At 40.4% G+C, this 16,673-nt stretch overlaps 1 protein-coding gene and 1 long non-coding RNA gene across 4 annotated transcripts in view; one reads left to right on the plus strand and one right to left on the minus strand.

Annotated features, from left to right (window-relative positions):
* The window catches only part of CLVS1 (clavesin 1), an 85,074-nt gene that overhangs the window by 23,824 nt on the left and 44,577 nt on the right, over positions 1 to 16,673 (plus strand). For both annotated transcript variants that reach the window (XM_020811626.3, XM_078393781.1), the window contains exon 3: positions 10,461 to 10,635. In XM_020811626.3, the coding sequence (XP_020667285.1) occupies positions 10,461 to 10,635 (175 nt within the window). The remainder of the gene's footprint in view (positions 1 to 10,460; positions 10,636 to 16,673) is intronic.
* The window catches only part of LOC110088970 (uncharacterized), a 57,128-nt gene that overhangs the window by 14,354 nt on the left and 26,101 nt on the right, over positions 1 to 16,673 (minus strand). The window contains exon 5 of one of the 2 annotated variants that reach the window (XR_012086895.2): positions 5,407 to 5,479. The exons of the other annotated variant lie outside the window; for it this stretch is intronic. This is a non-coding gene — a long non-coding RNA (uncharacterized LOC110088970). Of the gene's footprint in view, positions 1 to 5,406; positions 5,480 to 16,673 lie in introns of those variants that run through there. 2 annotated transcript variants of the gene reach the window in all.

Consider the following 16,673-nt stretch of genomic DNA (forward strand, 5'->3'; position numbering starts at 1 on the left):
CATCATCACCAAAGGTGAAATTCACTGATGGTTTGTTTATGGCTAGCCATTTTTACAACTGATTGATTTTCACAATAAATACAACCAATTGTCAGTGGAGTGTGTAACAAAATTGTCTGACAGCTGTGTGCTTCGAGGGATGATTTTTTACCACCCCACCCACACACACCATAGAATCATAGAAAAGTGAAGTTGGAAGGGGCCTACAAGGCCATCAAGCCCAACTGCCTGCTCAATGCAGGAATACAATGAAAGCATATCTGCCAGGTGATTATCTAAGTTTTTCTTGAATGCCTCCAGTGTTGGAGCACTCACCAACCCCTGAGGTAACTGGTTCCACTGCATACTGCACTAACAGTTAGGAAGTTTTCCTGATGTTCAACTGAAATCTGGCTTCCTTTAACTTGAGTCCATTGTTGCATGTCCTGTGCTTTGGGATGATCGAGAACAGATCCTGCCCCTTCTCTGTATGACAGCCTTTCAGATACTTGAACATTCTTATCATATCACCCGTCACCCTTCTTTTCTCAAGGCTAAACATGCCCAATTCTTTCAGCCCTTCCTCATAGGGCTTGGTTTCCCTGATCATCCTTGTCACCCTCCTCTGAAGTTCCAGTTTGTGAGTATCCTTCTTGACGTGTGGTATCCAGAACTGGACACAATAAAGCTGAGGCCTAACCAGTGCTGAATAGAAGGGGACTAGCACCTTGCAGGATTTGGAAACTATATTTCTATTAATGCAGCCTAAAATAGCATTTACCTTTTTTGTAGCCACTTCACACTGCTGGCTCATATTCAGGTTGTGATCTACGACAATTCCAAGATCCTTCTCTCTTGTAGTTTTGCTGAGCCAGGTATTCCCACATCTTGTAACTGTGCAATTGGTTTCTTTTTCCAAGGTGCAGTACTTTGCACTTATCCCTTTTGAATGTCATTCAGTTGCTTTCGGTCCAGTGCTCCATTCTATCAGGGTAATTTTGAATTTTGTTTCTGTCTTCTAGGGTATTAGCTATTCCACCCAATTTGGTAGCATCTGCAAATTTGATAAGCATTCCCTGAACTCCCTCATCCAGGTCATCAATAAAAATATTGAAGAACACTGGGTCCAGGACTGAGCCTTGGGGTACACAGCTAATTACCTCCTCCCAGTTAGAGAAGGAACAATTAATCATCACTCTCTGAGTATGATTCTGTAGCCAATTGTGTATCCACCTGACACTTGATCTATCTAGCCCACACCTAGTTAGCTTGCTACTCAGGATATCATGGGGCACTTTGTCAAAAGCTTTGCTGAAGTCAATGTGTTGGCTTCTAGTTATTACTGCATTGTTTTCTAGGTGCTTGCACAATGACTGCTTTACTATCTGTTCCAGAATTTTGCCTGGGATTGATGTCAGGCTGACTGGCCTGTAGTTCCCAGGTTCCTCTTTTTTGCCCTTTTTGAAGATAGGGACAACATTGGCCCTCCTCGAATCCTCTGGCACCTCACTCGTTTCCCATGATTTCAAGAAAATAATGGATAACGGTTCAGAGAGTTCTCCAGCCAGTTCCTTCAGTACTCTCGGATGCAGTTCATCCAGCCCTGGAGATTTGAACTTGTTCAAGGTGGTAAGGTATTCCTTGACTATCTATCTCCAGCTGCCATCCCATCCCCCACTTGCATTTCCAATTTGTTTGGAAGTTCATAGTCTGTCTTATGGGAAAAGACTGAACTAAAATAGGAATTGAGCACCTCTGCCTTTTCTTTGTTCTCTGTTATTACTTTTCCATCTCCATTGTGGAGCTGTGCCACTATGTCTTTTGTTTGTCTTTTGCTATTCCACATACCTGAATAATGCTTTTTTATTGCTTTTAGTGTCTCTAGCTAGCCCCAGCTCATTCTCAGCTTTTGCCCTCCTAATGCCATCCCTGCATTTCCTTGCTACTTGTCTGCACTCTTCGTTGGTGGCCTGGCCTTCTATCTATTTCCATGTCTTTTTTGGTTTTTAGGTCCTCCTTGAGCTTTTTGTGAAGCCACACAGCCTTTTTTGCCACCTCCCACCTTTTTTCTTGTTGGAATTGTTTGTAGTTGTGCCTTTATAATTTCTTTTATTAGAAGCTCCCACCCTTCTTGGACTCCTTTTCTTGTTAGGATCTCCTGCCATGGGAACATAATTATCCTTGTTCTGAGGATAAATTAAAATTGGCTTTTTAAAAACCAGCAGACGTGTGTGGCTACACTCTGCTTTCATTTCCTTTGAAATCAAGAATTCTAGAACGACATAGTTACTGTCCCCTAGAGTTCCCCTTACTGCCACTTCCCCCACCAAGTCATCTTTGTTGGTCAGAATCAAATCAAGGACAGCAAATCCTCTAGTTTCTTTCTCCACTTTTTGTAGGAGATAATTATCAGCCACACAAGCCAGGAATTTCTTGGAAGGACCATACTTGGCAGAATTTGCCTTCCAACATATATCTGGATAATTGAAATCTCCCATCACCACTATGTCGTATCTCTTTGAAAAACCTGCAATTTGTTTTTCAAAAGTTTCATCCACTTCCTCTCTTTGATTGGGCAGACAGGTAAGAATGTAAATATACTTCTCCCTTCAACAGTGCTAAGACCAGGGGGACCAAACTCCTGTTTGGTTCAAAATTCATGTGTAATTCTTATGCAACAAAAAGCATAACAACAAAGCATAAACAGTTGATTCACAAAAACACACAGGCATGCACACGTGCGTGCGCGCGCGCACACACACACACACACACACACACACACACAGAGAACAGTTCTATCAGGGTTCTCTTTCATTGTGTGATAATTCTTTCACTACAGTATTGTGTGTAATGAGCCTTAAAGGTCCTTATGAGCCCCTGATCTAGAGGCTCAGTTACAGATGTGGGTTTTGGGGGTAATTAGATCACTTTGACACCTTCTGTATTGAACTCATGGGGTTCTGGTAAGCCAGGAGCACAGGATTTATTAAATTCTTTTATTGAATCTTTATTTATTTATTTATTGGAATCTTTATTTAAAAATATGTATATAACCAAAACTGCTGTTCAGATCCATGCAATTCAAGAAAGAAGTGTAGTGCTATTCTGTACATATCTGGTTAGAAGTACATTCCGTTTGCTCAAGACATAGAACCATGCGAATGTGTATAGGATTGCAATCTTAACTTTCCGCTACCAGTTTCTGACATCATATTAACAATATCTCCAACTTTCAGCTTCTTGGTGAAGTGAAAACCCATCAGGCATAGTTATTCTGAATGTTTCACCTCTATTTTTCAGTTGTACCATTATATGACATGAGCAGGCACTAACATCAATACCTATCAAATCTTTGAGTTCCATTTCAAAATGTTTTGTGCATTGTTGTTGTCAAGTCAAGAAGTGGGGTATGTGATTTGTGGTGATGAGATTCCTTCAGTTTTCTCAAGGGGTGCTCCACAAATTCTGATTACAGTCTTGATAAATTAAGTCTTCTGAAGGTCTGGTTCCTTTCTTTGTAATGGAAGTCTTTCCTTCCTTTCATTTTCTTTGCTACAGTTTAGCCTAATTGTACCAAATATAGGTTCCAAAACATTAAATTTAAATGTAATTTAATTAAAACCACATCTAAAAACAGTTTTGAAGCATTTTGAAAAACATTTTGAATTTCTAGATTAAAAGTTTTTTTAAAACAAAAATAAAGAGATAAATCATATGCTTTGCTGTTCTGTCCATGTTGTGATTTTGTGACTTAAGCTGGGCACTGTGTCAGGGGTGATTTCTAGTTTTATGGGTTGAGATTAGACACAGAGTAGGTACAGAAATAATCCTCCATTTCCCCTGGCTACGGGGAGCTGGGTTTAACTTCCCCAAAGTACAGATCCCTGCGGGCCGTGAATTGCACAGTAGTGCCACATAAGATTACACTTCTAGATCTGAGAAAGCATTTGTAGGAATGTTCCAACTTTCCTGGGAACAGAGTTTTATTTCCCTACCTATTGTGTTTAGTTGAAAAATGGATTTGGATTCCCCATAGCAGTTGACCCCACAGGCTCCAAATGTACATGCAGAACCTCCACTCAAAACATTATCATTCTTACACAACTCAAAGGAACATTATTTTATTTAAAGGTAAAAGAGAATACATGAAAGCAGTGGTTTTGGGTTCTCAGTGTTGCAAACAACTGCAGATTGTATAAACGCAGAGAACTGCTTTTCTGAAAATCAGTTTAAATTTACGATACAATGGCAGAAATCCAGTAGTAAGCTGCAACATGAGTTGGCCCAATGAATCAATGGAACTCACCAAATCTCCACTGTTTCAGTGGGGCCTATTCTATTGCAACTTGCTACTGGATTTCAGTCAATTTGTAATAAATATATTAGAGCAGGTTTTCAAAACATCAAAATAAATAAATATCTTAGTCGTGTGTTCAATTTTGTTGTTTAGTCCGCCTCTTCATGACCTCACGGACCAGAGCACTCCAGGCCCTCCTGTCTTCCACTGCCTCCTGGGGTTTGGTCAAATTCATGACACTGTCCAACCATCTCATCCTCTGTCGTCCCCTTCTCCTCTTGCCTTCACACTTTCCTAACATCAGGGGCTTTTCCAGGGAGTCTTTTCTTCTCATTAGATGGCCAAAGTACTGGAGCCTCAGCTTCAGGATCTGTCCTTCCAGTGAGCACTCAGGGTTGATTTCCTTCATTATGGATAGGTTTGCTCTCCTTGCAGTCCAGCAGACTCTCAAGAGTCTCCTTCAGCACCACAATTCAAAAGCATCCATTCTTCAGCAGTCAGCCTTCTTTATGGTCCAGCTCTCACTTCCATACATCATTACTGGAAAAACCATAGCTTTTGACTACACGGAGCTTTGTCGGCAAGGTGATGTCTCTGCTTTTTAAGATGCTGTCAAGGTTTGTCATTGCTTTCCTCCCAAGAAGCAGGTGTCTTTTAATTTTGTGGCTGCTGTCACCATCTGCAGTGATCATGAAGCCTAAGAAGGTACTGTAAAATCTGTCACTACCTCCATATCTTCCCCTTCTATTTGCCAGGAGGTGATGGGACCATAATCTTAGGGGTTTTTTTAACCCACATTAAGAGGTTTTCCTGCTGCTGCTGACTCCGCTGCCCACCTGATCACCTCCTCCAGTGTGACTACTGCTTCTGCTGTAGTTCTTTTGATACATTCCTACTTTTCCACTGTTGCTGTTCTTGATATCATTTTGTTTCTTCTTTCCCTTCACAGTTTTAGGGTTCATTTGCCCACAGTAGTGTTTAGTTTTATTGGCTATGACCAAATCAATAGTGTCAGCAACGTAATGATACCTTGACCAATGCACTGCTGACATGAACACCTGTAAACAAAATCATATGACTCAGTGCAATAAACGATGAATGAGGCTAAAGCAGCAGTTGTTAACCTATTGTTTACCATGGATCCCTTTAAATATATTTTGTTGCTGTTGACCACCAAAACATCTTTAATTCTTGCTGGAAAAACTGAAATTACAAGAACACAAAATCATTATGGGACACCTATAGAAAAGTCACATGAAAATGAAAGCTAAAAAATAACATGAATATAAGTTGTTCAAAATTGTACCTCATTAAACACAAGTTAAGTGGGGAAAAGGGAACATATTGTACTCATATAATTATAATTAATAAGGCTGGTGCTGCATTTCACTTACAAGCCTTGTTATATTCGGCTTAATATCTGGAACTTGTATTCTGAGTTCTGACTCTAGATTTTTTTTTTCAAATGGTTTTATACTTATTTTAAGATAAATGAGAGCAGGGAATGATTTTTCTCACAAGTAAAAAGGCATCAATATTTTCATAGTCCTCTTCAATAGTTCTGGAAAATCTGCTTCTAGGTGAGCCCAGAAATTTGGAAGAGACTGTTCCTTGAACTGCAGTTTCAGAGTATCATCCATGGATATTTCTATGAGCTTGTCTTCCTCTCTGTGAACCCCTCTAGTTCATACACATTAACTGAAAAGGCATCTCTAATCCAGTTTATGCTTACATCAGGAAAATACTTTGCTCCAAAACTATGCTCCAAATCTTCCAAGTATTGTGCGATAAGTGATGTGTTCTCTCAGATGACTTTTTCTCAGTGAAAACAAGAACATTTATGAGGTTTGAAAATGTCTCATAGTTTTGGTTTGAAAGACAATGATACCACTGTTCCAGCTTTTTAATCATTGCTTTGATCTTGTCGTCAACTTGAAAAAACTAACCCTTTCTCCTTGAAGATTTAAGTTGAACATATTTAAATAGGTGATATATCTGGCAGATATGCGAATTTGCCTAACCAGGAAAAATCTGTCAAATGATCATTGAGGTGAAATTCCTTCTCCATGAGGAATAATCTTATCTCATCTCTCAATTCCCAAAAACAAAACAAAACTTTACCTCATGATAGCCAAAGAGCTTCACGGTCAAGCAAAAGTTGGTGGTATTCACTGTCCATATCTTTGCAAAGCTGTTCAACAAGTCTTGAATTCAGTGATTTGCTTTTTATAAAATTGACAATGTTGAATTAGTCATTTGAGGTCTGCTTTGGTTTTTCTGATTTTTTTTTTAGCAACTAGAGCATCCCTACGTATGCAGCAATGGTATGATTTCCTTAATCCATGCTGCAAGTAAGCTTTCCAGATGTTTCGCCAGTCTCTGTGGCCGGCATCTTCAGAGGACAGCAAATTGCTGTCCTCTGAAGATGCCGGCCACAGACTGGTGAAACGTTAGGAAGAACAACCTTCAGAACACGGCCAAAGAGCCCGAAAAACCCACAACAACCATTAGATCCCGGCCATGAAAGCCTTCGCGAATACAAGCTTTCCAGACTTTGCTTTTACCCCGTCTATGCTAGTTCCAATGCATTTCAAAAAATCCATGTCATAAACTCATTTAAGCTGTTAAATACTTCTTCAGGTGTAGTGTGTACCAATGAGGTAATGAACAGTCTGCCGGTGGTGGCCTCACTCATCCTTTGAATCATTCCTAGAGCCCTGCTCTCTTCCTGCTCAATTAGCCACTCCAGGCAAGGGGAAGGAGGACGAGTCTCTCTGCATGCCTGCCGAGTCTCTACCCGAACAGGAAGAGAGCAGGGCTCTGGGAGTGATTGGAAGGATGAACGAGGCCACCACTGGCAGATGCATGAATGGATAGTCCAGCCCCATAGGTAGGACCCTCATTAACTCCAGCTGTGCTGGGATATTCGTATATGAATACGAATACTCCCATCTCTAATCATCTTCACAAAGATGATTTCATTGCTTCATCTTCACAAAGATGGTTTCATTGCTTGTTGGACAATATCTCATGACACAACACATATTGTGATAGTTGCTTGTCTTCGGTGCCTGTACACATGAAGAAAATGTATTGTTACAAAATTCACTATGACCTTCCTCTCAGAAACTACAAGGTGTGTTTGGTATCTATTAAAATAGATCAGAACTAAAGAGCTACATTAGACATATCCATGAAATTTGCAAATTTTTTGGTACTGGATTCCTGAGTTAGTTTCGTTTTTGCTTTGTTTTGTTTTTTAGTTTTGCTTTATTTTAATTAACAGAATTATACGATGCTTCTCACTATTTAGTACAATACAATACAATACAATACAATCTTTATTTGTGGTCTCTGACCCATTAAAATACATACATGTAATATTTAAAATGAGTGGAGGCAGTTAAAACATTTCAAGATGATTAAAACAGTATAAAGTGATAAGATAGATTACCTATATGATATTTTCTTATATTAATGTTATATACCATCAGTCAATCTTTATTTTACGGTCTTGGACCCCTTGAAATACATACATGTCAAATTTAAAATGGATGGAAACTATTAAAACATTTCAAAACAGCTAAAACAGTATAAATTAACAAAATAGATTACCCATACAATGGTTTTTTTTTTAAATGACAGGGTTAGATAGAGGGACACTATTTAGTGAAGATGCCTCATGTGGTCTTCCAAATACAGCATTACTTCTGCCTGGTTTTGGCTCTTTTTTATTGCTTGGTGACAGGAGTTCACAGGGCTTAATGAGACTCCTTCCTAACTATTTAACAATCTGGCACTGAGGAACTTTATTGTTTCAGTGCTTTGCTTGTACTCGTCAGTACTGCCAGCAGCAGCAACAGTTAGTACTAACCAACTAAAGATATTGGGGAGGGTAAGAGGAGAAAGGGTTGGGGGCTGTGTGCATCAGCTCATGGCTACTGCTGCTGCTGCTGCTTTTAGCTCTATGAAAAGGGAATGTTGGACTCCAGCAAGAGGAAGGGCTGCCCCACTAAAGCTGAAACCATCTGTCTTTCTCAGTATTTCCAAATGTATACACAGGACTCCAAACAAACAGGCAGAAGCCAAAGGTGGAGAGTGGATAACTGTGGTGGCTCATAGAGCTATCACATGCATCCAGGGAGTTCTAAACCTGCCGAACAGTGGCAGCCCAGGCAGGAGTCATTACTGAAGGTTGGAAACCTAGCAACTGTGGGATGAAATAGACCACTTGCAGTTGGTACCACCACCACTAGCATCCAGCACTGCTCTATACCTTTGCAAACCCTTCCTGGTTTCATGAGCATTAGAAGGTTTGGGAGGTTCCATCATGCTAAACTCTCCCCACCTGTATGAAGGGATACAAAAACAGACCAATGAATTTGGAAGGGACCCAAAGAAAAAATGCACAAATTTTGAAATAAATACAAAGTGGAATAACAGGAATGTCTTCTAGATGTTTGTAGCAGGATCAGTGCACAATCTGGGCAGTAAAGTGGAACAAAGATTGTATGCCGGAGACCTCTTAGTTGTATCAATGCAAAGCCAAACCAAGGCAAGGTTTGGCTTCTCAAATCTGCAGGGCTTAATGACTTTAACTCTGGAATCTACTTTCAACTGGAAGGTGTAGATTTCCCATGTGACATAATGGATGCCACTGAGCACATACTGCCTGTCTGTTTCTTCTAAGTGCATAGCTGTTACCAGAGCTGAATAAAGTAGCCATGCTTGCTAGGGAATTCTGGGAGATGTAGTCAGGGTTAATAACTCAGGCTACTGAATATGCCAGAGCTAGGTGTGTACTTTTGTTTCCTATGCAACATTCTAAAATGTCTTCAATGCTTATTCCTGATTTCTGTTATGGTCCACATATTGCTATGTTTGCCTTGGTTATGTGCAAGTTGATAAAATTATATATTTGTTCCACAACAATTTATCTTCTCACATACTTCAGACCCAATTTTGGCTTTGGACAACCTAAATTATTTTGAGTAATTGGTGGTTCTTTCATGCATTATATTTTTCTGAACTGCTTGCTGTTCCTTCCCCCTCCCTTCTCATCTTCCTTTTCAGATGATATGTTGAATGTATTTTGCATGGTTACTGTTAAATAAGTAAACCCCATATTTATTGAATGTTATGCCGCTATAGTTCTTATAGTTCTTTCTTGTCAATATATTCCAGGCTTGTATTACTCCCAATTTCAGTCTTTATGGACTCAGTAAGATGCCACAATCCAACAAAACATTTTTCATTCATTCATGAAGCATAAACTTCAGTTACAACTGAGGGCCAAATTATACATTACGGAGAATATGTATTCCCGGCAATTACACTGCTTTCTGACAACAGAGCTTCCTCGAAGATGCATGTCTTAGCTGTTACATGTTCAGACAAAGCTCATAATTACATTCTAATGACCAATCACAAAACAAAACATGCAAAATGCAAGATTTGGAGGTGAGGGAAATCACACATTATGGCAGTCTTTCATCACTTTGAGGGCTGCAATATTTTATTGTGTAAGGAATACATAAGCACTTACTCTGTTTCCTAAGAAAAGGAGATTCCCCCAAATTCTTGGAATATTCAAAGGAGTTTCTTGGGACACACTCTCAGGCACCACAGAATTGCAGTTTAACAATTTGTTTTAATCAATATCAAAGGGATATTTCTATTTGTTTTAATCAATATCAAAGGGAGTCATATTAAGGGCTTTGATTCCATCAGGATGCTTCTCTAGGCTGGGCATTGCAGAACTTGAAGGATTGAAGAGAATAAACAGAAAAATCCAAAAACTATCCTGGCTGTATTTTGCTGTCATTATCTGTGTTGAAGTAATGTCCCAAGATAGAAACTTCAAATGTGTTGCTTCAGTTTGAGGTTCAGGTCTCATCCCTGGCAATGTAGGATGAATTGCCCTTTGCCATCTCTGTAGAGAAACTATCCTGACACTGCAACATCTGATCGGGATAATTTGAGGACATTTTCATTTCTCCCCCCACCACAAAAGTTGTGCTCACCTAATATGTTCTTGGTCCAGTAAAAGCACTACACATCCTTGTGAATGATTTTGTACAAGGATGGCATAGCTTCCCCCTCCCCCATTTTAAAATGGCATTCCTGTATTTCTTGTGGTTCACAGATAACAACACTTTCCTTCTCTCTTTTATCCCATCCTTAGGAATTCTTTCGTAGACATTTTACGGGCTATTCTGTTGTCTTTAGAAGTTCTCATTGAAGATCAAGAGCTTCAGATAAATGGCTTCATTCTGATTATAGATTGGAGTAATTTCTCATTCAAGCAAGCCTCCAAACTAACACCTTCCATCCTCCGGCTGGCAATCGAAGGGTTACAGGTACGTTGACTTGGAGAATTTGCATTTGAGATGGTTTGGTAATAATTTAGGTTTGATGATTTTGTGTTGGGGGAATATTTCTTTACATGGAGAGAAAAAAAAGGCAGAGGGCGAAGGAGTCTGTTCAGCAGTGGATTTTTTATTCAGTGACAAGAATTTCAGATGACTGTTTATTTCCTGCTTTCATTGAAATGATGAGCTGTTCTAAAGCAGAGGCCTATACAGCCTAACTGCAGCAGTTAAGAATAATGTTTAGAGATTTGAGATTTAATCCACATGAGACTTCCTGGGGATTAAAAACTTGCAACATCTGTCAAGCAAAACACATGGCTCCCACATGTAGGGCTGTCTGCATCTGTGCAGCAGGATGGGCAAATAATCACCTAGAGACACAACTGAGCATCAGTCAATTTATATTTGAAATGCCAAAAGACCCACTGGTTATTTGGAAAAAAATAATAATGTGAGCAATTAGATCAGCTAACGGCATGTTGCTCATGTCTCTGCCAAGCAATTTATGAGCAGATTTTTTTAATAAAATACTGCAAACAGCTTGTGTGCTTTCTATACTATCACAGCCTCTGTCATTAATATAGGCTTCACTACTATTGAATCCACGTGACGGAGTGAGCGCCCGTCGCTGTCCCAGCTCCCGCCAACCTAGTGGCTCGAAAGCATGCAAATGCAAGTAGATAAATAGGGACCACCTCAGTGGGAAGGTAACAGCGTTCCATGTCTAAGTCGCACTGGCCATGTGACCACGGAAGATTGTCTTCGGACAGATGCTGGCTCTATGGCTTGGAAACGGAGATGAGCACCGCCCCCTAGAGTCGAACACGACTGGACAAAAATCATCAAGGGGAACCTTTACCTTTACCTTTTTACTACTGAGCACCTTTGTACATCCTGCAAGTCAAGGCCAGATTCCTCTAAATGCTTACTTGGAAGCAAGTCTCACTAAGTAAACATTTACAGTGGTGCCCCCCACAGCGAGGTTAATCCGTTCCGGATTAACCTTCGCTGTGGGAAACATCGCACTACGGAACACAAAAAGGCACTGGAACACATTAAACAGCGTTTAATGCATTCCGATGCCAAAGAATACTCACCGTTGTGCGATGTTTCCCAGGGGCCAGCAGCCATTTTCGCGCCCTCCCCTCGCACAACGAGGGTGCCAAAATGGCTGCCATCAGCTGTCCGGCGGGTCCAATATGGCCGCCGGAACAGCCGAAAGGGGCCGGGGCGCAGCGTTTTCGCGCCCTTGGTAAGCAAGGGGAGCGCGTGAAAACGCTGCCGGAAGCCCCGAAATGGTTGCACGCAGCCATTTCGGGGCTTCCGCAGCGTTTTCGCGCACTCCCCTTGCTTACCAAGGGCGCGAAAACGCTGCGACCCGGCCCCTTTCGGCTGTTCCAGCGGCCATTTTGGACGCGCCGGACAGCTGATCGGCGGGTCGCAAAGCGAAGGTCGGTAAGCAAGCAGCTTACCGACCTTCGCTCTGTGAATTACCACCTATATGGGCACCGTTTTGCAATCACATTTGCGATCGCAAAAACGGCCTCGTAGAGCGAATTCATCGCTCTATGAGGCGCCCGTTGTGCGAGGCACCACTGTATATGGTTTTGCAGAGATACTAACCACTCTATTCCTCATTCAAATAACAACAATAACAGAAGAGATAATGCGCAATACAACAGAGCTTTTGAATTATATCCGTGCCTTTTAAAACAAGAGAATATTAAACCTTCCAGATATTCCATGTTGACCTTGTATTTCTGAGTTCATGATCTTCATAGAGTAACTTAAAACATTTTTTAAAAATTTCAAACTGCTATATGATTAAACAAAACATTCTTGAGAACTGAGAAATGATCCTCACATGAGCACATTGCTATATTAATGTTTGCAATGGAAATGCACTATGTGCATGGATGGTGCCTTACAGCACCATCCTATAGATATCTGTCTAGAAGTAACTATTTTGCATTCTTTGGGGCTTAGTGCCTGGTAAGTGGGTGTAAGTGTGCACCATAAGGACAGGATCCAATGGTAGACTTCCCCTGGCACAACTCAACAGAGGGGTTAAATTGGTATGAAGCACCAGGAGCTGATTGAGAGGGCTATAGGAAGGAGGAGTTCTGGAAATCCCATCAAGAGAATGCCGATTTAGCCCAAAGTATTTTATAATGTTACCTCTTTTTTAACAGTGCATGTCTACTCAGAGAACATTTTTTATCTGAACAGAAAGAAGGTCTGCTTGACATATTCCCTATGCGGTAGTGCAGTTGGTTTTCAGCAGCTTTTTTGATGTACAGCAGAGTAGAGAGTTCTCTAAGATCTTAAGCAGCCCTCTGAAAGGAAAATGTGGATATATGGTTTATGTATGAAATAAAGAAGTAGGCAGAAGCTTTGTTTACAACAAGAGACACTGATATTGGCTGTCTGTCTGCTATTTCATTGCACCTAGATGGAATGAAGAAAACAATGCCTAAACCATACTTCCTTTCATTATTTGGAGACAGAGAGAGACTACTTGCTGGTGTATGAGACAAATGAAGGTGTATGAGACAAATGCAAGTTTTGAAGAAGTCACACATTTAATGATCTGATTAATACCTGCTCTTTCCATAGAGCTCATAGTATTTAATATGTGGCAAGTGAATGGTTACCTTGTTAGCCAATGCTTCCTTTGCTTAGGCAACACACTCTGTCAGGGGCAGCTTATGGCCCTAGGGCCAGGGTGTGTGTGTATTAGGGTGTGTGCTCATTGGAGGGCATGCCATGGGGCCAACATCAACTTTTTGCTCTTCTGTTTTAAAATAAGAAAATTGTAGCTTTATTATACTTCTCAATTTATGCTTAACGTTATTATACCTGTCAATGTATTAAATACATACCTCAACATTCATTTCTACCTCTTTCCCCTTTTCTGCCATATTACTTGCATCTCCAAAGTTATATAGGAAAAAGCCCTTTGGGGGAAAATAAAGTGCACAACTTTATGGGAAGTAGCTACATGAGAACAGTTAATGTAAAAGAACAAATTGTTTGCAACTAATGAGACCTGGTCCAAATTAATACCTGCAGTTAAAATTGATTTAATTATTATATAAATCTATTGCCTCTATCCTATTATGAACGCCTTTATGAATATTAATAAGGTTCCTGAAATCCTTAGACATAAAGAACAATAAAAAAATGACTTGTGGTTTGGCAGGCAGGAGAACCAAGGTAGAATTTTGCTGGCTTTGCAAGGACAGTTGTTAATAATAGCATTATATCCTCCAATAAATCGGAGTTCATGTTCAGACATTTGAAAAATTAGAATTGAATCAAATCTGAGTATTAATTTGGCATAGGATACTTTTCATGGGAGTCCTGGATTAGGAAGACAGGGCATGGTGTCTCACTCTACAGCATCAGGACAAGGTGCCTTCTATCACCCTGATCTGATCTCTGGCGGGACCCCCAAAGGTAGTACATATTCCATGAGCACATTTAGACACTGTCAGTTCTGGAACATGTATGGAGCAGCTCAACAGGGAATTGCATGTATGACAATGTGCACGCATGTACTCATGCACATGCACAGGTGTGTGTGTGTGTGCGCGCACACACACACACACACACAAAAGGATGCATACTCATGAAAATGGTTTTTTTTTAAATGGGCCACACAAGTCATTAAAAGATAATCACATGAAATTAATGAGGAATGTAGCCTGAACTCATGGCTGTCCCTTTCTTCACAAGAGTCTGTATGTGAGTATGGTGCAGGCTTTCACTTGAACCAGGGATCAGTCTTGGAATCTATGCTGACACCCTTCAATCCTTGGGGGAAATGATATTTACCAAATATAGTGGATATGGTATTTTACCTTGCCTTGCTGCAGGCACGAACAGAAAGCTAGAATTCCTTCCCTCCAAGTAAATGCAATACTGTAATAAGTAACCCTATGAAAGTGCAGCAGGTGTGATGGAGTTATCAGAATACTGTGTTGCGTCTGCTTACCTTATGACCACATCATAAGCACTAGCCCCCGGCAAACATGAGTTTATGAGTTTCACCAATATTTGTGATCTAGGAATATCTTCAGTTGCATCTGATCAACGAAGATATTCAGTCATCAATGCATGGAAAACTTTTTACTTTGGACTGCAAATTTTGTAATCATCTGCAAAAAAAATTTCAGGCATTATCAGATAAATACATTCATTGGAGAACAGATTCCGGTGAGACCAAAACCTCCAAACAGGGCAAAACTGTTGCAATACCCTTGGAAGTGAATGAAAGATAGCCGTGAGCCCAAAGTACTAACTGACAAAAATGGTTTTTTTTGTTGCCCCTCTGTATTATTTCTCTATGTCTTTCCAGCCAGCCCCTGATCAGGTCAGGCAACTCTATCAAGTCTCTGTAGTGAATGTGGTTGGATCAGCCCAGGACTGCTCTCCCTAGTGGCAAATAGCAATCTCTCCTTCTTGCTGCAGTTCTCCATATAATTCCTCCCCCCCAAAAATTGGCTTAGATTTCTGGGAATACCCTCAGATCAAATTTTCTGATAGTATAGTGGACTACAGGAGGAGAGCAAGGGGAAGAAATTTTAGTTGCATTGGCATAGCAGCACCCTATCTGGACCTAGGCCATCAACTCCCACACTTGTCATCTGCAAATGCTGATCCAGTGAGTCTTTCAGGAACTCCTCTGAGGATGGGTCTCCCTTACTCTTTATTTATTTATTTATTCCTCTTAAGCACACTCTGAATGTGTAGAAGAATGAAGTGGAAAACTGAAGTAGTACACTGCCATATCAAATAGTGGGAGGAGAATCACACTTTAAAACTTTGGCCAGAATCCTGTTGGTGTTCATATAAGGTTGACGTAACGTGTTATGGCTAATTGTGGCCAATTGATTATATGCCAGGCTGCATGTCACTTGCATAGTTGGGTGTGCGACCAGACACATGGCTGAAATGCACTCTGGCACCTCGTCAGTTAGCCATGGCAAATCACGTAAATCTTGCAGGCACACCACTCAGATTCTGGCTGTTCCCTTGTGTTAAGCACTCCCAGCAAACATACTCTAAGGACATTGGGAGCAGAGGGTTGTATGTCTAATGCCCCACTTTCCTATTTGCAAGAAGCTCTTTTGACATGTGAACAGGCTACAACAGTAGTACTGCGTATCCATAGTCTAAAGTGGTGCAGTCCATTCTGCCACTGCACTGCTCCATCAGTATATTCTGATGCATTCTAATTTTGTTGCATTTGTAAACACAACTTTATATAGCATTAAAAGCAAACTTTCTTGAAGGTGTGTGAAGGGTTCTACAAATTTCAATTGGAGGGGAGGGGCAACCTTTGGCTCTCAGATATTTGAAGAAAGCTGCTGTATGACTGTGTAGATTTTTTCAAATGATGCAAGAAACAGGAGCCTCATGTGCTTATAAAAGGCAGCACTGCATATAACAGAAGGTTTGGTGTCATTTATATCTCATTCAGCATCTGAATTATGCAAATATTACCCACAGATATGTATTAAACATTAATGAGCTTCCTGTAAGGAGACAGTTCTTGAAGAAAATTGATGGCAGTTAGTTTTGCTGAAAGCCTGTGATATCATGCTATTTTACGTGTTTTATTGCTGTAACTGTCACATTTTCAACACTATACCTTGGTGCTGTTACTCTTGAACAAATATCTAAATGGTTATCACCTTCAAAACGTTGCTTTTCCTATGACTGTCAGAACAGCTAGAACACTGGAGTATTCAAAAGCTGCAATATTTTTGGAAGACCAAAAGAAAAATACATACAAGTTGTTATAACTGGAGAATTATGGCTCACTATAACTCGCACATCAACAGCTGTAAATAGACTACATTGTACTGTGCTTCTGGCCTTGCCACAAAGAATCTAGATAGAAGGAGAGACATGCACACAAATGCACAAGGAGACAGAGAGCTAAAGCCAATGGTTAATTTCAAATAAAGGAAATCCATTGCATGAATGGGATTTGTCAAGTCATGCTTTCAGGTATGTCC

The sequence above is a fragment of the Pogona vitticeps genome, chromosome 4, assembly GCF_051106095.1.
Source record: "Pogona vitticeps strain Pit_001003342236 chromosome 4, PviZW2.1, whole genome shotgun sequence".
Taxonomy (NCBI): Eukaryota; Metazoa; Chordata; class Lepidosauria; order Squamata; family Agamidae; genus Pogona; species Pogona vitticeps.